Raw genomic sequence first — 25,559 nt, forward strand, 5'->3', positions numbered from 1 at the left:
CATGATTCACGATTGCCAAAAGTTGGGTACAACCCAGGTGTCCATTAACTTATGAATGGCTAAAAAAATTGTGGAGTATACACATGATGAAATATTATGTAGCAGTAAGAAGAAATGAAATCATGGATCCTATGAGAACATGGAAGAAGCTGGAGGATATTTTGTTGAGTAAAGCAAGCCAGACCCAAAAGGACGAATGTTGGATTATGGCACTCTCATGAACTAAGTGTATTGTACAAACTCATGGAGTTAGTAATTAGAATATAGGACACAAAAATAGGAGGAGCATAGAGACTAGAAACCTGATGGTTAAGCAGCAAAATTGGTTAAAAACAAAGGTTGGTTTTAAGACTTTGGAAATAAATAGAAATAGTTAAAGCACATCATGGATCATGGTGTTTTTAACTAGCAGAGCTATTATGTGTGTATGACAGTGAGTGAAATGAAACGTCTAAGGTCATGTATATTACTAGAAAGAAAGCTAAAAACTGCAACATGGGACTCTATAAGATAGTAAAACCTCATGTAAAATACAAATATGAATGATATTGCATATATAAGACTTTTTACAAATATAAATAATGATATACTAGAGAGAAGGAAAAAGTATAACAGCTATCTATGGCTGGGGAAGCAGAGAGATTGAGAGGTGTTGAGTTTTTTTGTGTGTGTCTGTTTTTTGTTAATTATTATTATTACTGGGGTAATGAAAGTGCCCTAGGAATGAAAAATATGTTGAATGCACAAATATGTGATTAGACCAAATACCACTGATTTTACACTATAGGTGGATTTATGCTTTATTAATATTTATCAATAAAATGGATTTGTTTAAAAATGTTATTAGCAAAGTTGTGGGTGTACAGAGCAATCATGTAGAAAATACAGGATTCCCATACACCACCACACCAACACCTTTCATTGATGTCAAATAATTGTTAAATTTGATGATAGATTTTTTTAGCATTTAATTTTTTTATATCAAATATATATTTTTTATTGACTTTGTAATAATATTACACTAAAAATATATATATGAGGTCCCATTCAACCCCAGCCCCCCACCCCACCTCTCCCCCCCCCAGCAACACTCACTCCCATCATCATGACACATCCATTGCATTTGGTAAGTACATCTCTGGGCACCTCTGCACCTCATGGTCAACGGTCCACATCGATGATAGATTTTTAAAATATAAGCAACCTCTATTTTTTACTGTAATAGCCAGTATTTAATGAAAGAGTCTATATTCTAGGCAGTGTGTGAAGCAATTTACATGGATTACAATAAAAAAAATTACTCAGCACATGAAATATTTCCTATTATCATTATTATTTATGCTTAATTTAAAAAGTAATTGATTTGCAGAAAAATCATGTAAAAATTGAAGTGTTCCCATATGTCCCTTATTCTTGACACTTTGCATTAGTAATTACCTTAGTTGCAGTGGATGGAGGATTATTAAAATACTGCTGTTAACTGTCATCCATAGCTTACATTAGGTGCATTTTCCCCGTATACCACACTATTACTAACATCTTGTATTAAAATGTTCTACATTAGTGATTATACATAAAACAACATTCTTACAAATGCACTATTAATTATAGTCCATCATCTACAATAAGGTTCCCTGTGTTATACAGTCCTATGTTTTATTTTTAACATTTTCCCCAGTAATATATAAGTCGCCTGTATAACTCAGTGGTGTTAATTAAACTCACAATAATGTGCTACCAAAATGAGGTCACTTTTTATGAACAACTTCCACTTCTCCAGTTGTCAATCTTTTAATAAATTAGACTTCTTAGAATAAAGGTAAACCCCCTAAAATGAACTACATAATCTGTACAATCTGATTATGCCTGTCTATTTTCACTTCTCCCTTTGCCTTGGATTCCAGTACCTCTGTCTTTTACAGTGCACCTATCAAACTCAGGTTCTAGGCTCAGCTTATTTCCATGATTGTAATATCATTTTTTCTGTATCTCTGTCCCCTTTCCCTGCCTAGTCCTAAATCCTGCTCATCCTCCAGGTATCTTTTCTAATTTCCTTTCGTGCAAGGCTTTTTCCTTAGTTACCATATCTTTATTAGGGCATTCCCTTCTATTCTCTCATTGCATCCTGAATTTCCCTTCAAAGGCCAATGCCATCAAATCAAACTTTTCACTTAGATTAATGAGGACAATTTCTGGTTCCATGATATTCTGTTTTGTATCTTCATAGAATAAATACTTTACATGTATTAATGCATACATGTTGAATGAATGAACAAATGTCCACAAAATGAAATGCACACATAGCATCACAGTTTTATGCACTCACAAATTTTTTCAACTCTCTTATCGAAGTCTAGTGTGGACAAGGCCTTGTACATAGAAAACACTTCCTCTGAAGCCTTAAAGAGCAAAACCCATCATAACATTTCAGATAGGGATAAATTCAGGGTCAGTAATTCAGTGTTAGTGACTATAAACTAGAGCAAGTAAAGTGGGACTCAGAAGTAGAGAATAAAAATCTGATCTCATGTCCCATTTTAGTACTTCTAGATAGCAAGTATATTCATTGTACATATTTTCAGGTGAGAGTAGAAAAAATGCATTAACATGATAACCAAAATGACTGGTTGAGGCTATACCATGGTCCACTCCACCACTCACACACCATGGGGTTTTCTCACCTAGTCCATGCTATTTCCTAGATGAGCTATTTGTTTCTGCCTGTAGTTTTCCTGCTGCCTGTAGTGATGGGAAAATGCTGCAGTTCTTTGTACAGAATTCAGTTAAAGTTTATTTCTCAGCTTAGTCTCAATGCCTTGACAGTGAGTACCTATAGGGCTAGGGGCAGTAGGATACTTATCCATGCATTATTTGCTCTGCAAATTATTTTGGTGTTGGGGGATTATTGGTTTCTGAGTCCAAATCATGGAATCTCAGAAACAAGGGAATGGGGACTCAATGTCCAACTGATATGGCCCAATAAAAGCTGTATAATTCAAACTGCTACAGAGTGTGCCCAGAAACAGAGCTTTTATATGTAGGTATTTATTATCCTTAAAATACAGCAATTCAAATATGTGGGAAAGTAAGGAATATTCCCTAAATGGTATTGGATCATTAAGATCACCATAGTCAGGTAAAGACAAATGAGTTTATATGGCTAAGAATTCAAAATGTGTTGGGAGGTCATCAGAAGGGTGGTGCTTATGCACATCTCACATCTCAGTAGGATCTCAGAGACAGCCAAAGTAGATACAACCCCAGGTAGTGGTGCTCCTGAGGGTATGGAAACACCCAGGTCTTACAATCATGGCAGATGGCTCTGGAATTTAGTGCCTTGCCAGTGGGCCATTTGTGCTCCTGAATTTGATGGAGTTGGACTCAGATGTGACTTCTCCACACAAGCGTTTTCTGATGCTATTATTGAACCATTTTTGGTGCTGGGGCTGTTGTATGCCAAGGAGACTTAAATCTCTGGACTGTTCATGTGCTAGCTGTGGTCTGAGCCTCAGCAGACTTGCAAATCCCACCCTCTGATTCATTGGATTTACCCAGGTCAGCTGAAAGGGAGGTGAGGATGGACAACCACCACATCAAGGAACTGAGAGTTTAGACCTGTGGGCATGAGATTCCCATTCACAAGCCATGCATGATAGAAGTCCCTTCTCAGTTGAGAGGTGGAAAGGGCATCGCCACCCCAGGGTCCTCAGGTTGGAGATGTAAAATATGGAGTAGAGTGGACTTACTGATATTCTACTATAGAATTATTGTGACTCTAGCAATGGAAGAAATTATGCCACAGATGTGGAGACAGTGGCCACAGGGGTTGGTGAAGGCAGGGAGAGGGAAAAGAAGGTGTGATAAGGGGGCATTTTCAGGCCTTAGAGTTCGTTCTGAATAGTGTTGTAGGGACAGATGCAAGAAAATATATATACTGCCATAACCTACTGAATGTAGTAGGGGAGTAAACCACAATTTAAACTATAATCCAGGATGTATAAACTATAATCCAAACTGTATTCATCAATTGCAATGAATGTACCACACTGAAGAAAGAAGTTGTTGATGTGGGAAAATTGGGGTTGTGGGGAGTGGGACAAATGGGAACCTCCTATATTTTTAAATGTAACATTTCATGTGATCTATGTATATTCTAAAAATAATTAAATATATATTTTTAAAAATCAAACAGCAATTAAGAAAGACATAGCCAGAGAAAAGGAAGAAATCTATATCATGTTTTCCAGGATAATTTGGAAAAAAAGAAATTGAGAAACAAAGGACTGAAAACCAAAGTAGAAGTCTATATAAATATATTCAGAACACATAAAATATCTAGAATAAGAGTATTCAGTGTTAGATTAATTGTGACATAAAAGTAAGACAAATGAAATTTAAAGTTGAAAAGTTGTATGGCTGTGGTTGTCATTCTGATAATTTTAGAGAGGAGGAAAATTATATTTGCTTCATAATCAGTGAGGGTAAATGCAATGATGGTATAGATTTTCTTCAGATCTTCTATTTATTACAGGAAAATATTCAATTATAACTTAAGACAGCTTATTGCCCCCAGAAGGTGATTTATACAATAATCCATGCTGAGTGTTCCTATCTGGCCTTAACAAAATAATATAGCACTTTGGGGCAAAGATGCAGCCTAGTAATCCAGCACTGGAAGCCAAGATGGAGAAGATCTCCACAGCTGCCATGACCTTCCCCTTGGTGCTGTGGTAGACAGGGAGGAAAGTGACCCAAACACTGCAGAACACCAACATGCTGAAGGTCAAGAGCTTGGCTTCATTAAAGGTGTCAGGCAGGTTCCTGGCCAGGAAAGCTACAATGAAGCTCACAAAAGCCAGGCAGCCCAGGTATCCCAGGACACAGTAGAAGGCAGTGGCTGAGCCTTTATTGCACTCGATGATGATATAACCAGGCTCAGAGTGTGCATCTTTATCAACAAATGGGGGAGAGGTTCCCAGCCAGATGCCACAGAGTGTCATCTGGATCAGGGAGCAAATGGGAATAACAAAGTTAGGTGCTCCTGATACCAAACACTGCCTCATCCTTCTCCCTGGAGCAGTGACCTTGAATGCCAGAACCACAGTGATTGTTTTTGCCAAGACAGTGGACACAGTCACGGTAAACACAATTGCAAATGTGATTTGTTGGAGGCTGCAGGTGGCTGTGTTGGGACGACCGATGAGGAGCAAGGAGCAGAGGAAGCACAGCTTAAGGGAGATGAGCAGGATGTAGCTGAGAGTCCTGTTATTGGCCTTGACGATGGGAGTGTCCCAGTGCTTCAAAAAGACTCCAAGAATAACAGCTGTGAGGAAAGAGAGACAAAGTGCTGTGCAGACCAGAGTCATGCCCAAAGGGTCTCCATAAGCCAGGAAGGTCACAGTTTTTTGGATGCAGCGAGTTCTCTCACTGTTTGCGTACTGATGATCTGGACACTTCACACAATGTTCTATATCTGACAAGAAATGCAAAGTGTCACCAGCATGTGTTCAGTAATTCTCACTTATTCACTGGACCCAAAAGAATAAAATTGGACAATTTCAGCCAAATCTGCCCAGGTTGTGATGACTCGAAAGAACTCTGTGTTTTAATCTGCTTATTTTCCTTCCCCTAAACTTTCTTTTAACCTTCTGGCTTTCTATTGGAAGTTCAGTCCTTCAATTTCATAACAGTTCCACTTTACTCACTTTTGAGCTGCCATTCTTTTCTTTTCTAAAATGTATTTCTTGGTGTGTAACGTATAGTCATAAAAGGGAACAAACCATACATGTATGCCTTAATGAATTATGAGGAACTGACACTATGGGTAACACCACACAGGCCAAGCACTAGAACACACCCAGCCCTCCAGAGGCCTCTTTTCCAACCTCTCTTGATCATTTACTCCCTCTCAAATCTCCAAATAATCTACCTTCTTGATTTCTAAGCACCTAGCTTACTTCTGTTGGGTTCTTTTACCAATATTACTTGTGAGATTCATTCATTTCACTGGATGTATTTGTATAGTTCATTCGTTTTTTAAAATTTTTATTCAAAATTACTAATATATGAACAAACACAAAGACTAAGTATAAAATAAAAGTTGTGAACTTACAAACAAACATGCATAACATCATACAGAGATCCCATATGTCAAGTCACCACCAACACACTGTATTGTTGTGAGACAAAATCAGGGAGTATGGAAAAAGTGTACCAAATATATGGTATGGATGATGGCTGGTGGTGATATACTGATTATATTATCTCATAACCTGTAACAAATATTCCCCTGTTTTGGTGTGTTGATGAAAGGGTGTTGTATGGGAATTCTACACATATGCTTGATTATTTTATAAGTGCCAACTTTGTAATAAAAATATATTTTTATATTATTTATAATAATAATAGAGTGGGCAGGTGATAAATACACTGAATATAACATATGAAATATAGTTAATAGTAAGATTGTGATAATATTCTTTCATAATTTAGATTTCATTCACTTTTAAATATATTTTTATTTCCTTTTTACACACTCATTATGTGCACCAACAAATATTTCCTCTTCCCTTTACCCTCATCCCCTTGAACCCTCTTCATTGATTTCTGCTCCTGGGGATTTGCTCCTTTTTAACATCACTTATAAATGACATTTCACTTCCTTATTTCAAAGAGTATAATGTTTGCAAGGCTCTTCTATTTAGAAGTGCATATCAGAAATTCAGTGTTCTTTGTAGCCAAATCGTATCTCATTGTTTGTATGTCCCACTGCTTATTTACCCATTCATTTATTAATAGACATTGGGTCACTTCCATGTGTTGGCTATTGTCAAAAATGCTGCTATAACCATTGTGCACAATTATCTGTTTGAGTACATGCTATCACTTTGTATGGGTACATCCAGGGAAATGGAATTAGCAGATCATGTGGTAATTCTATTCTTTAAGAAACTGACATATTGCTTTCTGCAGCAGCTGAACTATTTTACATTCCCACCACCAGTTTATTAGAGTTCCAATTTCTCTGCATCTTTCCAACACTTGTTATTTCACATTTTTAAAACATAGTCTTTGTGGGTGTGAAGTGTTATAATCCATTCTCTTATAATGCTGAATAGAATTCTATTAATACATCATTTTTTTAATCCATTTTACAGTTTATGGACTTTTGATTATTTATGAGTATTAGTTATTATTAAAGTTACTGCCATGAACATATTTGGTACGATAAGATGCTATAATTTTGGATTGTATAATAAGCAAATATTCACCATTACAGGTAATACCATAGCGGTGTCCAAAGTTTTACACCAATTTACCATCCAGTTGTTCCATATTCTTTTCTCTTTTTTCTTTTATTATTTTAAGATTATTTTTATTTATTTGTTTCTCTCCCCATTCCCTCCTCCCCCTGTCCCACCTGTCTGTTCTCTACATCTATTTGTTGCGTGTTTTTTGTCCACTTATGTTATTGTCAGTGGCATGGGAATCTGTGTTTCTTTTTATTGTGTCATCTTGTGTCAGCTTTCCGTGTGCAGTGCCATTCCTGGGGAGGTTGCACTTTCTTTCATGCTGGGCGGCTCTCCTTATGGGGCACACTCCTTGCGCATGGGGCTCCCCTACACGGGGACACCCCTGCATGGCATGGTACTCCATGCCCGCATCAGCCCTGCACATGGGCCAGCTCCACAAGGGTCAAGGAGGCCCGGGGTTTGAGCCACAGACCTCCCATGTGTTAGACAGATGCCCAAACCACTGGGCCAAGTCCGCTGCCCTCCATATTCTTTTCAACACTGGACACAGTAATAATGTTTAATTTTAGCTTTTATGGGATGTTCTGAGTATTTCATTATGCTTTTTAAATGCAATTTCCTTGTGAATAATTAATCTGAGCACTATCACATATGTGCATTGCATGTTTGGAGATGTTTTGGTAAGGAGGACTTGTTCACACATCGAACTTTTTTCTAATGAATTTTTTGCTTATCTTGTTTCTATAGGAGCTCTCAGTATATTCCTGATGTAATTCATTGTTGACTAGATCTATTTTAAATAATTTAATCCACTTGTGGCTTTACCTTTCATTGATGAGCAAAATATAGCAGTATTATTGTAGTTAACATTTATCAGATGTTTCCTTTAAGGTTGATATTATATTTGTTTTATTTAAGAAATTTTCGACTTTGAAGATGAAAATATTCTTCTTTAAGTTTCTTTAATATTTTTATTTTTACATTTAGCATTCCAATGTGCCTGATTTTGATGAATCTTTATGTGACCAGATTGTTTCTGGATATGCCATTTGGGTTTTCTTTTGTTTTTCTTTCTTTTTCTATCCTTATGCTGAAAGAACATTATTGTGACTTCATAAAAAATGAAGCAGGTAGAATAAGTACTCCAATTTCAATCTTTGTCTTAAAATTTCTCTTGACCAAGTTTTTCTCCTCTTTGATTTCATATGAATGATTTAATAAGTTTCAATTGCCTCAAAAAAGTTGGGATTTTGAAAGCAATTACATTGTATCAATCAATTTGGAGAATAATGATACCTTTCCAATATTGAGACCTTTCCCTTATGAATATGGTTTCTCCCTCCATTTATTTAGTGTTTTTGAAATTTTCCAAATGATTTTCTATATCTTTATGTGCAGAAGTCTTTCCAAAATTTGCTTAATATTATTTTCAGGTATTTAATACTTTCAAGATATTGTAAATATAATCTCTGAAAATTTCATTTTAGAAAGTCCCATGACTTGCATATATAAGGATTTATATTACACTTGTATTCAGACCACTAATCTCAGTTTGTAAAATCTTCCCGATTTTAGACATGCACAATAAAATCCTTCACAAATGTTGTCAGCTCTATTTTATCCTTTCCCATAATTACTCATTCCAATTATTTTCCTGCCAATATTACATTGGGAAAGAGCCCCAGTGTATTGGTGACTGTGTTAATACTGTGGATTTTTCCTTTATTCATCTCCCAGGCCTGAAATGCTTCCAAACGATGATACTTGTTAGTTTTCAGGATGATACTTGTTAGTTTAAGGGATTAAGATGATTGCCTTCTATTCCATATTTGATAAGTGATACTTTTGTTGTTTGTTTTAAAATCACTGGTGGTGTTGAATTGTATTAAATGTTTTCCTGCATGCATTGAGATGACTCTACTTTTCAGGGGGCACACATACTGAATTACCTTGCTTTGTCATGAGAACACATCTTTATACAAGCTGGAAACCTAGACTACAAATTTTTTGCTCTTTGACATGTGAGTTTATGTTTAAAAAGCAAGACACCTGTAAATTTTCTATCTTGTAATGACCTTATAAGATTTTGATAAAAATGTTAAGCTTTAATCATAAAATGAATTGAGAAGTTTTCCCATTTCTTTCCTATTTCCTGGAAGAGTTTGAGTAAATAAGCTTAATTTTTGCCTTGAAAGTTTGGTGGAATTCCCCAGTAAAGCCATTGGTGAATATAAAAATATATGACAATATTTTAAACTGTGAACTAAATAACTGAAGGAGATATGAAACTTTTCAGATATTTCATTTTTCTTGGGACATATTTTGGTAACTTATTTTTCTGGGAATTTGTGAATATAATTTGCATTTTCAAATATATTGGCATGAAATAATTTATACTAGCATTTTATAATACAAAATTCTGCACAGAGGGCATCTTTTTAAGTCCTGGTATTATTTATTTTGCAAATTTCATTTTTCACAATACACCATTCTAGGGATTATTAATTTTTTTCTAATTCTGGACTTAGCTTTATCTTTTTATCCTATCTAGATTGTCCTTTATTAAGTTTCTTTCTTATAATTTTTTCTTCTATCTTCTCTTTTCTTTATGGTTTATTTGCTCTTATTATTTTAATTTTTGATGAATACTTAGCTGTTCAGTTTTTTCATTTAAATATATATAATAAATAATTTAAAAAGTATGTATTCTATGATTATACATTTTTCTCTAAAGACAGTTAGATTTAGCTCTATCCCATATCACTTAAAATGTAGCATTTTCAATTTCAAAGTGTTTTATAAAATCTATTGTATTATCTAAGTTAAATGAGATGCTAAAATGTATATTTCTTAATCTCCTAACATGTGGGAGTAGGCGTTGATGGTTACAGTATTCTTTATATGTGCACATGGAACATATACTTGTACCTGTATTGTACCTATATGTACATGGATGATTTTCCCAACCTGACAAATTGCATTGTTATATCGTTAGTCTGAACACATCTCCAAAAAATGGAATAATAGTAAGTGTTTTGGAAAATTAACCTCATATTAATCAAGAAATGAAAATCAGAAATTCCCCACGAAAGATGTCATTCCAGCATGTAATATCATGAATTTGCTTAATTTCAAGAATTGTATTATGAAGAAAATATGGCATATTGATTTTCTGTCACATTTCTATACCGTGTCTCCATCTCCATCCTCAGTATTTTCTGTGAACTAGTCACACTGATCCTCTGTTTTCCAGTTCTCTGAATCTATGAATAATACATGCAGTGGTGATTTGCTGCTTTCTCATTTATAAGAATTCTGCCAAGAATTTATTGCCCCTTCATTCATCTTACATAATACTAATGCTACTGCTTCTATGAAAAACTCCATGGAACCACTTGTCCCAATGAATTTGCAAGCCCTTAAACCTCTGCACATGCACTAATTGCAGGCTTTAAGGATGTACACAAAGTATCTTTATGTTTTGTCCCCAAGGTCAGCTGTGAATTATGAGACAGCAGAAAGTGAAACCCATTCATTGTAGGTGTGCTGTATATTGTCCTCATATGGCACACCATAGAAATATTCATTTCTAAAAAATATCACAAACGCTCTGAGCACCTGTTCTTCATATCAGTGTTAGTCATGGTGAAACTGCAGAGGATTAAGACCCAAGCTTTTGATACAATCTATATATTCTTTCAAACAGGATGCAGAACAGGTACTTATAATACAATGTATTAATTACGGGATAAGGATGAAACTTAGTTTACTATTGTGAGTTCAAGAAAAGTGTTTCCTAGAGATGACTTTGCCTGCAATGGGTCTAAAGCTTATCAAATATAACAGATAAGTGCAGAGGAGTGTCATTTCAATGGAAAATATTATTGATTATAAAATTAAATTGCTAAATGAAGGATGAATTTTGACTCTAGTTTCCTACAGAAACTTTTCAATACCTTGTATGAATGGGGGATATAAAGGAGAGATGGGACTTTCTTCTGGTCATGGACTTACCTGTCTCATTGGAAATCTCATTCTCTGGGCATGCAGTACAAAGAAAGCAGCAGGCAGGCTTTCCCAACTGAGGTGTTTTGCTGAAACCAGGAATACACTTCTCACTGCATACTGAATAGGGAGTCTGGGAAGAAAATCAAAAACCTGTCAAAAACTGTAACTTTATCTCTCCAAAATATACACTGCTAGGGGTGTTGACTCAAACACAAATTTAAATTTTAAAAACATAAATCAATTTATCTGAAACAATTTCATTTTCATGGTAATATATGAAACACAAAATATTTTATATATATATATATATATATAATGTGTCCTTACCATCCATTTGACTGTGGGTAAGGAAAATTTTCAAGTTGAAGGGTAAGATGTTCAATATCCAGATGTGGCAATTTACTGAGCTATAAGGAAGAAGGAATCGCCCATCAAGAGATTTTCTTTATATGTAATACAAAATACAATGATTGAGTCATACCTACCTCTGAAAATCCTGCGTTCCACTCTATCATCTCCTCAGATATTGAAAATTGTTGATCATGTGGCATATCTGAAGCAAATTGTCCTACTTTAACTTTTAGACCAAAACCTTCTGGAAAATTCCCAAAGTTGAGAATGTCAAACCTGGCATCCAATTTCCTTGCCTCATCCAAAATCAGGTGGTCACCAACAGGATTTTTAAATTGTATGTTTTTCAGATAAGGGTGCAGCTAAAAGAGACATTATTTGTTGAGAGAGTTTGTCCGAAGATTAAAGATTGAAAACCCAAATTAGGGAACATCCATGAACCTATGGGAGCCCTGCTTCATAATGTAAATTAATTATTAGCATCCAATGAACTAAAAGAATTAAAAGTGAATGGAGGGAAGATGGGAAAATATGATGGACAAATAAGTAGCTACAAATGTCAGCTTGTCCTACAAGGCAATTAGTAATCATCCAGGACTATCTAAAAGCCCTTGTTTGGGGTACCTGGGGGACAGTGGAGCATCCTGCAACATCTGAAAGAATGGAAGGAGACTGCCCATTTGCAGATATTTGTGAGGAGAGCTCTCCCCGCCATGGAGGCTTGTGGCAGCAGTGCAAGCCACCTTGGAAACTATTCTGAGTCTGAAATTGGAAGCTCCAATTTGAAAAAATTTCAGAGAAAGAGTCTTGGGTGTCAACTTCAGCTCCTGATTAGGAAACTCAACTGGATAAAATATAATCCTAAGAACAGCTGAAGTTTGAAATTGCCCAAGTCAGAAAAAGAACAGTAGTCTCCCTTTTAAATCTGTCTCTGGCATGATGGGAGGCAGGGCTGACAGGAAATCACAGTGAAGGTAGGGACTGGCATCTTTCCACCAGAATTGGATAGCAGCCCTAAGATAGGCTCCAGCCAACATCTGGCAGGGAGGAAGCTGGGGGGACCTGGACCGACCTCTTTGTGGAGCCACAGGTGATTTTGACAAGTACAGACTGAATATTTGGAAATCTTAGACCTGCTGATTTGTAATCACTTTCAATTCCATCTTCACCTCTGCCCCCAAATGGGATAGGAAGGGAGCTGTGTGTCCTCAGGCTTTCTGGAGAATGATAGGCACTTTTGGATTGCATAGACTGAACTGGTGGGTACCTGTTGATCTGTCCCCAACTCCCAATAGGTAAGGAGGGGTCTTATGTTTCCACAGTCTTTCCAGGCAATGTCAGGTAATTTCAGCCTGATGGTCTGAACCTCTGGTCACCTGTGTGTCCACACCAACGACCCAAAAGGATAGGACGAAGCTGGCATTTTCTCAGTCTCTCTGGGCAATGGAAGACCCTTTTGACATGCATGGAATGAAGTGCAAGGTGCCTTGGGATCCACCCCCACATGCTGAAAGGTTAAGATGCGGCTGGTGTTTCCTCAGCCTCTATAGGCATTGGTAGGCACAGGCTAAATTGTTGGGTGTCAGTGATTCGGTTCTGACCCCCTAAAGGGAAGTTCCTCAGGGCAACTGAAGCCATATTTAGCCCAAATGAATATGATTGCTGTGCACTCTAGAGAGTCCATCCCCACCCCCAGCAGGGAGGGGCCCCAGAGCTATGTCATTCTACCTGGGCCTGACATTTAAAACCTACATGGCATAGATTGAAGCCCATACCTGAAGCTCTAACCCCACCCATACCAGGGGAGAAAGGGTCCTGAAGTTTCATCGGTCTATTTGGGCCACTACAGACCATCTTTGCCTGAACAACTTGGATTATTATACATGGCTGAAGTTCTCTCCCTACCCTTGACAGAGAAGAAATGTTGGAGAAGATTAATCAGTTCCAGGGCAATGCAAGCAGCTTAAGCCTCCACAGCTTGCAGCACCAAGTTCATCCTCAGCTTCTACTACAACACCAGCAAAGGAGAAAAGGCAAGAAGGATCTAAAGTAAAAGGAGAACATGCATCCATTATAAATAAATCTTTTAAGCCAGATGCCAAGGCACCAAAAAAATAAAAATGCAATCCTTAATAAGAAAAAGGAAGATATGGGCTATTTAAAGGATCAAGATAACCCTCCAGATGACAAAGGATTTGACACAACTAAGCCTAGATTTCAAACAAGTCTCCTTAATAAATTCAATGAGATAGCTAAAGGAATTAAGGGTATTAAAAAGACACTGAGGCGTCTTTGGGACATGGAGCTGCCCTGGATGGTGCTTCAGAGGCAATCACCGGACATTGTAAATCCTCACAGGGCCCACTGGATGGAATGGAGGAGAGTATGGGCTATGATGTGGACCATTGACTATGAGGTGCAGAGGTGCCCAAAGATGTACTTACAAAATCCAATGGATGTGTCATGATGATGGGAACGAGTGTTGTTGGGGGGGGGGGGGGGAGAGGGGGGGGTGGGGGGATGGGGTTGAATGGGACCTCACATATATATTTTTAATGTAATATTATTACAAAGTCAATAAAAAATAAAAAAATTAAAAAAAAAAAGACACTGAGTGAGCACAAAGAAGAATTTGAAAGTATTCATAGAAAAACAGCAGACCCTAGGAGAATGAAAGATTCAATAAATGAAATTAAATACACACTGGAGCATATAGCATCAGATTTGAGGAGGCAGAAGAAAAGATCAATGAGCGTGCAGATATGGCTTCTAAAAGCAAACATACAAAAGAACAAATATAGGAAGGAACAGAAATATTTAACTGAGACTCATCGAACTAAATGGCAGAAAGACATGCAAGCATACATGTCACTGGTTTCTGAGCAGGAGAAGAGAAGAGAATAGGGGCAGAAGGATTATTTGAAGAAATAATAGTAGAAAATTTCACAACCCTATTGACGGACATAGATATCCATGTCCAGGATGCACAGCACACTCCCATCTGAATAAATCCAAATAGACCAACTCCAAAACACATAGTAATCAGAATATCAAATACCAAAAACAATTAGGGAATTCTGAGAGTAGTAAAAAAAAAAAAAGTGATGCGTAACATAAAAGGGATACCATATAAAATTAAGTGATGATTTCTCCTAAGAAATAATGGATAAAATTAGGAAGTAACATGATATATTTAAGATACTGCCTGGGAAAAAATGCCAGGCAAAAATTTATATCTGGCAGGACCGTCTTTTAAAAATGAGGGTGACTTTATAAAAGCCATGGATAAACAGTAACTGAGAAAGTCTATAACAGAGACTAGCATTGTAGGAAATACTAAAGAGAGTGCTAGAGTCTAAAAAGAAAATAAAGGAGACCATCTTGGAAGAGAGTCTACAAATGAAGATTATATCAGTATAAGTAACTAAAAGTATCACAAGAGTGGTGAAAATAAAATATGATTGATAAAACCCAAAGCTTAAAAAGGGTTAAATAAGAACTGATTTCACTGGAAAAAACATTAAATAATAATGGATTAAAGTCCCCAGTCAAAAGTCACAGACTGATGGAATGGAAAAGAAAATATGAGCCACCTATATGTTGTCTGCAGGAGGCTCACCTTAAAACCCAGGATACCAAGAGATTGAACATGAAAGATTGGAAAAAGATATTCCTCCATGCAGTAACAAAAAAAAAAAAAATGCTGGAGTAGCTCTATCCATATTGGATGGAATAGACTTTAAAAGCAAAATTTTCATTACACACAAGGAAGGATATTATATATTAATAAAAGGGGCAATACACCATGAAGAAGTAACAGTCTTAAATGTATGTAGATCTAAGCAATATGTCCCAAGATACACGACAAAAACACTGTCAAAACTGAAGGGAGAAAAATGTATTTTGATAATAATAGTGGAGACTTCAATACTCTACTCTCAGCATTGGATAGAACACTTCACAGAGGATCAATGAAGAAACAAAGAGCTTGAATAATATGACAAATGATTTAAACCTAATGGACTTACACAGAGAACTGGACCTAAATATAGCAGGATATACATTCTTTTCAAGTGCTCATGGATCTTCCTTCAGGATAGATTGTATATTGGGTCACAAAGCAGATCTCAATAAAATCAACAAGATGTAAATTACACAAAACAAATTCTCTAATCATAATGGAATGAAGTTGGAAATTAACAGGAGGCAGAAAAGTGGGAAATTTACAAATATATGAACATTAAACATCTTGTCATTAAATAATCAGGGGGTCAAATAAGAAATTTTGAGTAAACCCACAAATATCTTGAAATAAATGGAAATAATAACACAGCATATCTGAACTTATGGAATGTAATCAAGGCAGTGCTGAGAAGGAAATTTAAAGTCCTCAATGCTTACATTTAAAAGGAAGGAAGAGTTAAAGTCAATAACTTAACCACTCAGCTTGAGAAACTAGAAGAAGAACAGCAAAAAAATGCCAAATCAAGTAGAAGGAAAGAAAGAATAAAGATTAGAAGAGAAATAAATGAAATTGAGAACAACAAAAAAGTAGAAAGAATTAACAAAACCAAAAATTGGTTCTTCAAGAAGATAAACAAAATTGACAAACACATATGTAGGTTGCTATAAGAAAAAAGAGAGATGATAAAAATATATGAAATAAAAAATGAAAATGAGGACATTACTCCTGACCACACAAAAATAAAAGACATCATAAGGGGATCCTATGAACAACTGTATGCCAGAAAACCAGACAATGTAGATGAAAGAAATAATTTCCTAGGAATGTACAAACTATGCTGATTCTAAATGAAATCAAAGATCTCAACAAACTAATCACAAATAAAGAGACTGAAGCCATCATCAAACAAAACACCAAAATGAAAATCCCATGACCAGATGGTTTCACAAGTGAGTTCTTCCAAGCATTTGAAGAAAATTTAATACCAGTCTTACTCAAGTGTCTCCAAAAGTTTGAACAACAAGGAATGACACCAAACTCATTGTGGGAAGCCAATATCATCCTAATAGCAAAGCCAGATAAAGATATTAGGAAAAAAATATTACAAACCCATTTCTCTAATGAGTATGGATGCAAATATCCTCAACAAAATACTGGATAATTGAATCCAATGACACATTAAAAGAATTATTTATTATGATCAAGTGGGTGTTAATGAGGCATAAAAGTGTGGTTCAAATCAAGAAAAACAATCAACATATTACTGAACATTAATAAATCAAATAAGAAAAATCATATGATCTTATTAGTTGATGCAGAAAAGGCATTTGACAAAACACAGCGTATCTTCTTGATAAAAATAGTACAGAAGGTAGCAATTGAAGGAAACTTTCTCCACTTGATAAAGTCTACAAATGAAAAACCCTCAACTAACATTGTACTCAAAGGTGAAAGACTGAAAGCTTTCAAAATAAGATGAGGAAGAAGAAATCAATGTGCAATGTCACTGCTGTTTTTCAATATACTGCTACAATTTCTAGGTAGAATAATCAGGCAAAAAGTACATAAAAAGCATCCACATTGGAAAGGAAGAAGTAAAATTTCACTGTTGCAGGTGATATGATTTTATCTCTAGAAAATCCAAAAAATCTACAATAAAGATGCTAGAGCTAATAAATAAATTCAGTAGATTGTGAGGATACAAGATCAATATGCATAAATGAGTGGTATTTCTAAACAATCATAATGGCACAATCTGAAGGAATAAGTAAAAAAATTCCATTTAAATTAGCAAATAAGAGAATCTCATGTTTAAGAATAAATTTCAACAAGAATGTAAAACACTTATATTCATAAAACTATAATGCATTAAGAGAAATTTTAAAAAGTCCTAAAAAATTGGAAGAATTTTCCATGCTCATGGATTAGAAGACTAAATATCATTAAAAAGTCAATTTTACCCAAATTTGTATGCAGATTTAATGCATTCCCAATAAGAATTCCAGCAGCAGTTTTTCAAAAAATGGAAAACACAATTGCAAATTATATTTAGAAGGGTAAGGAACCCAAAAGGTAAGAAACATATTCAAAAGGAAGAATGAGGTTGGAGGACTCTCACTTCCAGACTTCAAATCATATTAGCTAGCTACAATGGTAAAAATATCATGGTACAGGCATAAAGATACACACATAGACCAACAGAACTGAACTACCTGTTCAGAAACTGAACCTCACACATCTATTGTCCAGTGATTTTTGAAAAGCTTCTCCTACCCACCCTGCTGGAGCAGAACTATCTATTAAGAAAAAGGTGCTGGGAGACTGGATATCCATAACCAAAATAAGAAACAGGATCCCAATCTCATACCTTATACAAAAATTAACAAACAGCGATTAAAGAAAAGCAAGAACCACAAAGCTTCTCAGAGAAATGTAGGAAAACATCTTCAAGACCTGGCAGTAAGTGGTGCATTATTTTTTTTTCTGTTTTTTGTCTTTATTTATTTTTTTAATATTAAATTAAAAAAATATGAGGTCCCCATATACCCCACAACCCCTCCCCCCACTCCTCCCCCCATAACAAACAATCTCCTCCCTCATCATGAGACATTCATTGCATTTGGTGAATACATCTCTGAGCACCACTGCACCTCATGGTCAATCGTAGCCCACACTCTCCGACAGTCCACCCAGTGGGCCATGGGAGGACATACAATGTCTGGTAACTGTCCCTGCAGCACCACCCAGGACAACTCCAAGTTCCGAAAACGCCCCCATATCTCATCTCTTCCTCCCACTCCCTACCCCAGCAGCCACCATGGCCACTTTTTCCACACCAATGCCACATTTTCTTTGATTACTAATCACAATAGTTCATGAATAGAATATCAGTAAGTTCACTCTAATCCCTACTCTATTCCTCCATTCTGTGGACCTTGGAATGGTTGTATAAGTGGTGTATTCGTAAACCTTATACTGAAAGCACAAGCATCAAAGGAAAAATATGGATAAATGGGACACCCTGAAACCTAAACACTTTTGTGATTCAAAGGAAATCACCAAGAAGGTGAAAAGGCAGCCTATTCAATGGGAGAAAATATTTGGAAACCATATATCTAATAAAGGTTTAATTTCCATTCAATATAAAGAGATCATTCAAGTCAACAATAAAACGGGAAGGAATCCAATTTAAAAATGGGCAAAAGATCTAAATAGACATTTCTCCAAAGAGGACATTGGAAATTCAAATGGACAAAAAGCACATTAAAATAAAGTTCCATATCATTATTAGGGAACTGTAAATCAAAATGACAAAGAGATATTGTCTCACACCTCATAGAACAGTCATTATTTCAAAAATCAAAACACAATAAATGCTGGGAGAATGTGGAGAAATAAGAGGACTCCTTCACTGTTGGTGGGATTATAAAATGATACAGTGTCTGTGAAAGACAGTTTGGCAGTTCCTTAGGAAGTGAAATATAGAACTGCCCTATGATCCAGCATTCCTTTACTAGGAATATAGCTAGAAGAACTGAATATTGTGAGACACACAGACATCTGCAGACCAATGTTCATAGCAGCATTATTCACAATTACCACAAGATGAAAATGACCCAAGTGTCCATCAACCAATGAATGGATAAACAAAATCTGGTATATACATATGATAGAATACAATGCTGCAGTAAGAAGAAATGAAATTGGGGCACTAATCATAACATGGATGAATCTTGAAGACATTATGCTAGGTGAAGTAAGTCAGAATAAAAGGACAAATATTGCCATAGTCTTATTAATATGAACTAAATATGAAAAGTAAATGCATGGAGGTAAAATCTAAGTAGAAGTCATTAGGAGATAAGAGGAGGGCTGAGAAGGACTACTGATGCTTAATGTACGTTGGATTTTAATTCACTTGACTCTAAAATATGGAAATTGGTATAGTTGATGGTAACACATTAAAATGAGTAGTATCTGATTTGTAAATAGTATTGCAGCTGAAAGGGTAGGCTAGGAATATAAAAGTCAAATGAAAGTAAGCTGGAGAATAGTCTAGGGGCTGAAAAACAGTGAACCCAGAGCTGGGTGACAATTATGGTTGATGGTTGATATACAAGAGTGTCCATCTGTGAGCTATTCTAGAATTGTGTCACTATTTCAGTGTAGTGAGAATGTGGATAAGCATGGGAAAAATACAATTAGTGTGACCTCTTGACTGTGGTTATGAGCGTTACTGTAATATTCTCCTCAATGCTAAAAATATATTGTGTTGATAGTGGTGGGGTATGGAGAAATTTGACAAATGTACACTATGGGCAATGATTGTTGATAATAGTCTGATGATATTATCAGATAATCCATATTAAATATTCCACCACTGTGTGATGTGTTGGTGAATGTATGTTGTATGGGAATTCTAAACATGTGCATGATTGTTTTCTAACTTCACAACCTCTATAATAAAAATATATAAAAAATAATATAGTAATTTGGGGGAAAATACACCAAATGTAAGTTATGGGCTATAATTATTAGTAATATTTTGATGATGCCCTTGCATAGCTTATAACAAAAGTTTCAAAACAATGTGAGATGTTGGTGGTGGTGTGATGCATGTGACCAATGTATGAAGATATGCATGGTTGTTTTGTAAGTTCAAAGCTTTACTATATGCTTATTTTTTTTTTTGGTATTTTCATGTATGAATATTTCAATAAAATAAAATGTATGGAGGTCTATCATGTCATAGAGTCAATACAAATACACTAATTTGTGCAGAAAACTCCAAAGGCAAGGTGATGAAACAATCTATAGACATCAGTTGCAGAAAATTTTAAGGTAGATTATACCTAACCATACTCATTTACTCTTTGAATTCTCCCAGAGCATCATATTGCAAAGCATGGTTATCAATACCTAACGTAGTTGTGGAATTAAATGTGATAATGTATGTGCAATACGCAACACTGTCCAAAAGGCATTAAGTTCTGTTGTCATTTAAGAGACTGGTGGAAGAAGTCTTGATATTTACTATTTAGAACAGTAGTTGGGAAGGATGGTGAGATCATTAGTAACAAAATTTTGGGGTTTAATTGTAAACTCATTTCTTCCCAACCAATGGCATTTCCTTTTTTTTTTTAAATTATTTATTTATTTATTTTTTTAAAAATACATTTTAAAAAAATGAGGTCCCATTCAACCCCACCGCCCCCACCCCCCACTCCCCCCACAGCAACACTCTCTCCCATCATCATTACACATCCATTGCACCTGGTAAGTTCATCTCTGAGCATCACTGCACCCCATAGTCAATGGTCCACATCATAGCCCAGACTCTCTCACGTTCCATCCATTGGGCCCTGGGGGGATCTACAGTGTCCTGTAATTGTCCGTGAAGCACTATCCAGGACAACTCCATGTCCCGAAAACACCTCCACATCTCATCTCTTCCTCCCATTCCCCAAACCCAGCAGCCACCATGGCTACCTTTCCCACACCCATTCCACATTTTCTCTGTGGACATTGGATTGGTTGTGTCCATTGCACACCTATGTCAAGTGAGGGCTTAGATTCCACATGGGTACTGGATGCACTCCTCCCGCTTCTAGTTGTAGACACTCTAGGCTCCATGTTGTGATAGTTGACCTTCTTCAACTCCATGTTAGCTGAGTGGGGTAAGTCCAATAAATCAAAGTGTAGGAGCTGAAGTCTGTTGAGGCTCTGGGCCTGGGTGTCATATTATCAGTCCAGAGATTCAAATCCCCTACATATATCTTAAACCCAGCACCAACTACAATTCCAATAAAGTAGCATACAAGTCTTTTGAAAAGAGATCCCCTCTGAGTCCAATTCCATCACGCAGAAACACCAGCTCCAAAGAAGGGCCATCTGTCATGGCAGTGAACCCCTTCTGCCATGACCATAGAACCCGTGGTTCTCTTTATCCCTCAAAAGAACCAATACCTGGGGTTGTATCTACCTTATCTGTCTCTTAGACTCTGTTCAGTTGTACATAGGGGTATTCCTTCTGACAACCTCCAGACTCTTTTTCAGAGACTCACAGCCTTATAATCTCATTTCTCCTTTCCATTTCCCCCTTACATTAGGTCAAACCGCTTCCCGAAGTCATGTTATTATATGTAGACATGTATATTCTGCTGTTCAAATTGGCATTTACTTTTTGATGACTTTTTCTACCTAGGACTAGATTTACCTCCTAGACACTAAAACAAGTACAGTGAATTCTGGGCATTTGGAGAATGAACCCTAAACTATAATCTTGAGCACATATGGCACTCTAAGAAAGTCACATTTATGATATGTTCTGAAAAAACACATGCTATTAAATGGAAGAGACATTACCTGCCAAGACTCAACAATAAGCCCATCTCCATTTCCCACTGACTGGATTTCTACTTGTTGAAGAAGCATTTCCTGAAGGCTCTGAGCTACAGCATACACTGCATTATATACATTATAACTTCCTTCATTCATGTCCTTGTCAAACAGCAATGAAGGCATCAAATCCAAAGAGGCATTGGGAGGACAATTCTCCAGAGTGTTACAGTCAGATTCAGAAACCAAGCAATCAAACAAGATAAACCACAATTTAGTGAGGTAAAAGTCTTCCGGGTATTTTACAGGGTTAACAGTCTGGATGAAAGTTTTGAAACCAGGTATATCACCATGGTGATATGAAAAAATGAGAGCCCCATGGAACGAGTCAAGGAAAAAGTCTCTTTCATATGTGGGAATATCCCATTTTGAGGTCATGATCCAGACTTTTCCTATTACTAACAATCTCCATCTCCAAAAATCCAAACCCATTAGTGAGTCAGAGTCCCCGTAAATGACAACAACTTTCACTGATGATTCTTTGATACGTAAATGATACTGCCAGTCCAATGAGAAATATGATCTCTCAGTTATAGGGATCATTTCCACAAAGGCTGCACAGACTCCATTCCTGTCCATCTCTTCTCTCAAGTCCCAAAGAAACTGGAAACCTCTCTTGTCTTCTGAGATGGCCAGCCCCACCCAGGTCCAGCTGAAATGCAGCATCAATGAAACCATGCCAAGGGCCAGAGAAGTATCCTTGGGAGCCATCTGATAGATTGATGGAAACTGGCCATCATCACTCAGATTAGGATCATGAAAGCCATAGGTAAGCTAAGGGATAAGGAGAAAATAAGTCCATATGAAGCAGAGAATTGGTCAACTGCCCTCTCAAACCCAATAAATAATAAGCATTATTAGAAACATAGAAAAAAAGTCTTGCTCTTTCTATTTTCTAATCATCTGATTCCTGGGAGTGTTTTAGAAAATAATTCATCAGTATCTGAGGTCTAGGGAACTCCTTTGTCTTTTCACCCCTTGCCTTTATATCTGTTCCATATAAAGGACATGTGCACATCCCACCAACACTCTGTATAATGGCCACACCCTTTCAGAAATACATTAACAATTCCACACTTGAACTTTTAAGTTTCCTGAAAATCACACCAAAGGATACTTGATTTAATACTCGGCCCCCTCCCCCCCTCCCACCCAGGCTTACCTGTGGAATTTTGTAGAGTTCCAGCAGTATCCCCACCTGAATGGAAAGTGCCCATGATTTTCCTGTAAGTACTGCTACTGACTTGCTTTCTTTCCTACAGTTGTAATTAGGGTTGTACTTGCCCAGCCTGGATTGCCAGATGATGGGAATTTCCAAATTTCTCTGTTCACTGTGCAGGGCATTGTAGATATCAAATCCCAGAGAAATATTGGGTAATAGATTGGGGTTCCTGTTGATCTCTTCAATGGCAAAAAGCATGGCCAGAACATACTGGTAGTTCTTGGTTAGAAACCTTTGTGGTGGGCACAGGAATATTTAGGGAAAAGACACAAATCATGATTATCTACAATCCAATTCAATGACCACATTAAGGAGCAAAGCACAGTGAAGTCATTCTAGACTGGGTCTTCTGAATCCACAATATTTTACCTAATGCTAAAAAGCTAAAAATTTCTTTAAAGCTCTGACTGAATTCTACCTATATGGGAATAGGTAAAGGTAGCTACAACGGAAGTTTCAATGAGTGGAAAAACAGAACACCTTCATGGTAGGATTTGTTCTTTAATTCTGGAACCAAAATACTTTTTTAAATATTAGCACATCATTAAATGATTTGTAGTCTGTCAGCAATATTGCCATGAGTTTGAAGACGGATTAATTCCAACTAAAGTGTGAGTCTCCTTAACAGTTCAGATCTGCAACAGAGACAGAAGTGGATGGGACAGACAAAATGACCTACAGAAGACTGACAGTCAGTTAGCCTAAACATCTACCCCATCAAGTTTTGGATCTTCCATCATCAAAAATCAACAAACTGTGAAGAGCCTCAGAGAGGCAGTGAAGGAGGATTCAGGCAAGGCAGGAAGATTTGAGAGAGTAAAAATGATGAAGGGGGAGGTGAATATTATGCATACCTTATAAGACAGGAAACACTTTAGGAATCTAAGAGGTACTGCATCATAAAGTCTAAAAAGTCTATCATCCATTTGCTAAATTTAAAAAATCCTGTTATTAATAATTAGTCAAGAACTTCATTGGTACTTCCTCCAAATAATCCTTATTATTTTCATTTTTCTGCAGATTATACTAAGTTCCCATTTATTTAATAAGAAATTATCATCCAGGCCAAAGGAAACACCTTTCATTTTTATTACTTGTATCTGAAATTCCAAGAAAAAGAAAAGGATCTTGTATTTATTTCAAAATTCCTTTTGTTCAGGCTTGGTTAACATATTACTAACTGTACGTTAATGCAGTCCATGTGCTTGGCAAGAATGGATATTTTTCAATAGTAGGACACAGGTATCCAAATGTGCTCAATAAATCGAACTTGTTTTTTTTTTTTCAAATACAATTGATATTTCTTAGATATATGTTATCATTTGTTTGAGAGATAAATGTTGAAAATTTCCACTATGATAACTGATTTTATATCTTCTTATTTCTCTTTATTGCTTTATTCATCTTAGGCTTTTAATCTTCATTAATATATAACAATTACTATACATTTTTGATGAGTGTTTTTATCATTATGAATTTACCATTTGATTCCTAATGATGCATTTTATCCTTATCCATTTTGTGTGGTATATCTACCTCTGATTTATTTTGGTTACCTGCCTTGTGAATTTTTATGTCTAATTCCATATGTTGCCATTCATATTTTCCATTTTTCCTCAAAATTTCTTGTAAATATAAATATAGAAAAAGGATGGTACAGGCTTTATGAAAATAAATTGAGTTGCCTAATGAGAAACGCTTTCACAATACAGAAAAAGAAAGAAATAATTTAAGAAAATGAAACAACTTCCAATTGAACATATTATTTTAGGAGACGAGTATTTACTGGATATGCTTAAAAGCACAAGCCTTCTTAACTTTAGAATATAGGCTTTGCTTCATACAGAGACAGTGAATCACAATTGAAAGTAGGTGAGGGTCAGGGATGGTTGAATCACCCCCATCTAGAGACTCATCTCCACAGTCAGATACTCTCCCCTTGCAGTCTGATTGAATCCTCACTATTACCCAAGTTTACTGATAAGTCATTTTCCTCATGTATTGTTGGATGAATATTGCTAAAAATTCCTTGAACAAAAAACACTCCTATTAAAATCAAGAATATGTATAAGTTCTGTAGGGGGCAGAATTACTTAGTACCTTGTTGGAATTTCTAGTCTATCAGATAATGCAATTAAATAACAGGTAAAAAACAATGGAAAGAGTAATGACCCACAGTATTTCGCTGTGGATAAGATTGTTCACAAGGGAACTCCAGTAGTAAATGTGATAAAGATATGCAATTGATAAGGCAGTACATAAACAAATATATAACATCCAATGGCTTTTCAATAGTACACCAACAGTTTATAGAAGCTTTTGGGCATGATAGATATGATAGCAATAGATTCAAAAATTGCTG

At 36.1% G+C, this 25,559-nt stretch overlaps 1 protein-coding gene across 1 annotated transcript; it reads right to left on the reverse strand.

Moving 5' to 3' along the window:
* Positions 1-4,550: 4,550 nt before the first annotated feature.
* On the reverse strand, positions 4,551-23,395 carry LOC131276772 (vomeronasal type-2 receptor 116-like). Its single transcript, XM_058290343.2, has 5 exons — positions 23,138-23,395; positions 21,943-22,749; positions 11,747-11,974; positions 11,268-11,391; positions 4,551-5,473 (listed from the first exon to the last, which is right to left on the reverse strand). Exons 1-5 carry the CDS (start codon positions 23,393-23,395, stop codon positions 4,551-4,553), a joined length of 2,340 nt encoding a protein of 779 aa, XP_058146326.1.
* Between the last annotated feature and the right edge of the window lie 2,164 nt (positions 23,396-25,559).

The sequence above is a fragment of the Dasypus novemcinctus genome, chromosome 30 (assembly GCF_030445035.2).
Source record: "Dasypus novemcinctus isolate mDasNov1 chromosome 30, mDasNov1.1.hap2, whole genome shotgun sequence".
NCBI lineage: Eukaryota > Metazoa > Chordata > Mammalia > Cingulata > Dasypodidae > Dasypus > Dasypus novemcinctus.

What these genes read in the sequence shown, in the direction of transcription:
- LOC131276772 (XM_058290343.2), bottom strand. Translation starts at nt 23,395, where the DNA reads ATGCTTTTTGCCATTGAAGAGATCAACAGGAACCCCAATCTATTACCC. An exon ending in TTATTGTTGAGTCTTGGCAG is followed by an intron (nt 11,975 to 21,942) that starts GTAATGTCTCTT and finishes TGTCTCTTTTAG; the next exon opens with CTGCACCCTTATCTGAAAAA. An exon ending in TGAGATTTCCAATGAGACAG is followed by an intron (nt 5,474 to 11,267) that starts GTAAGTCCATGA and finishes ATTTCTTGTCAG; the next exon opens with ATATAGAACATTGTGTGAAG.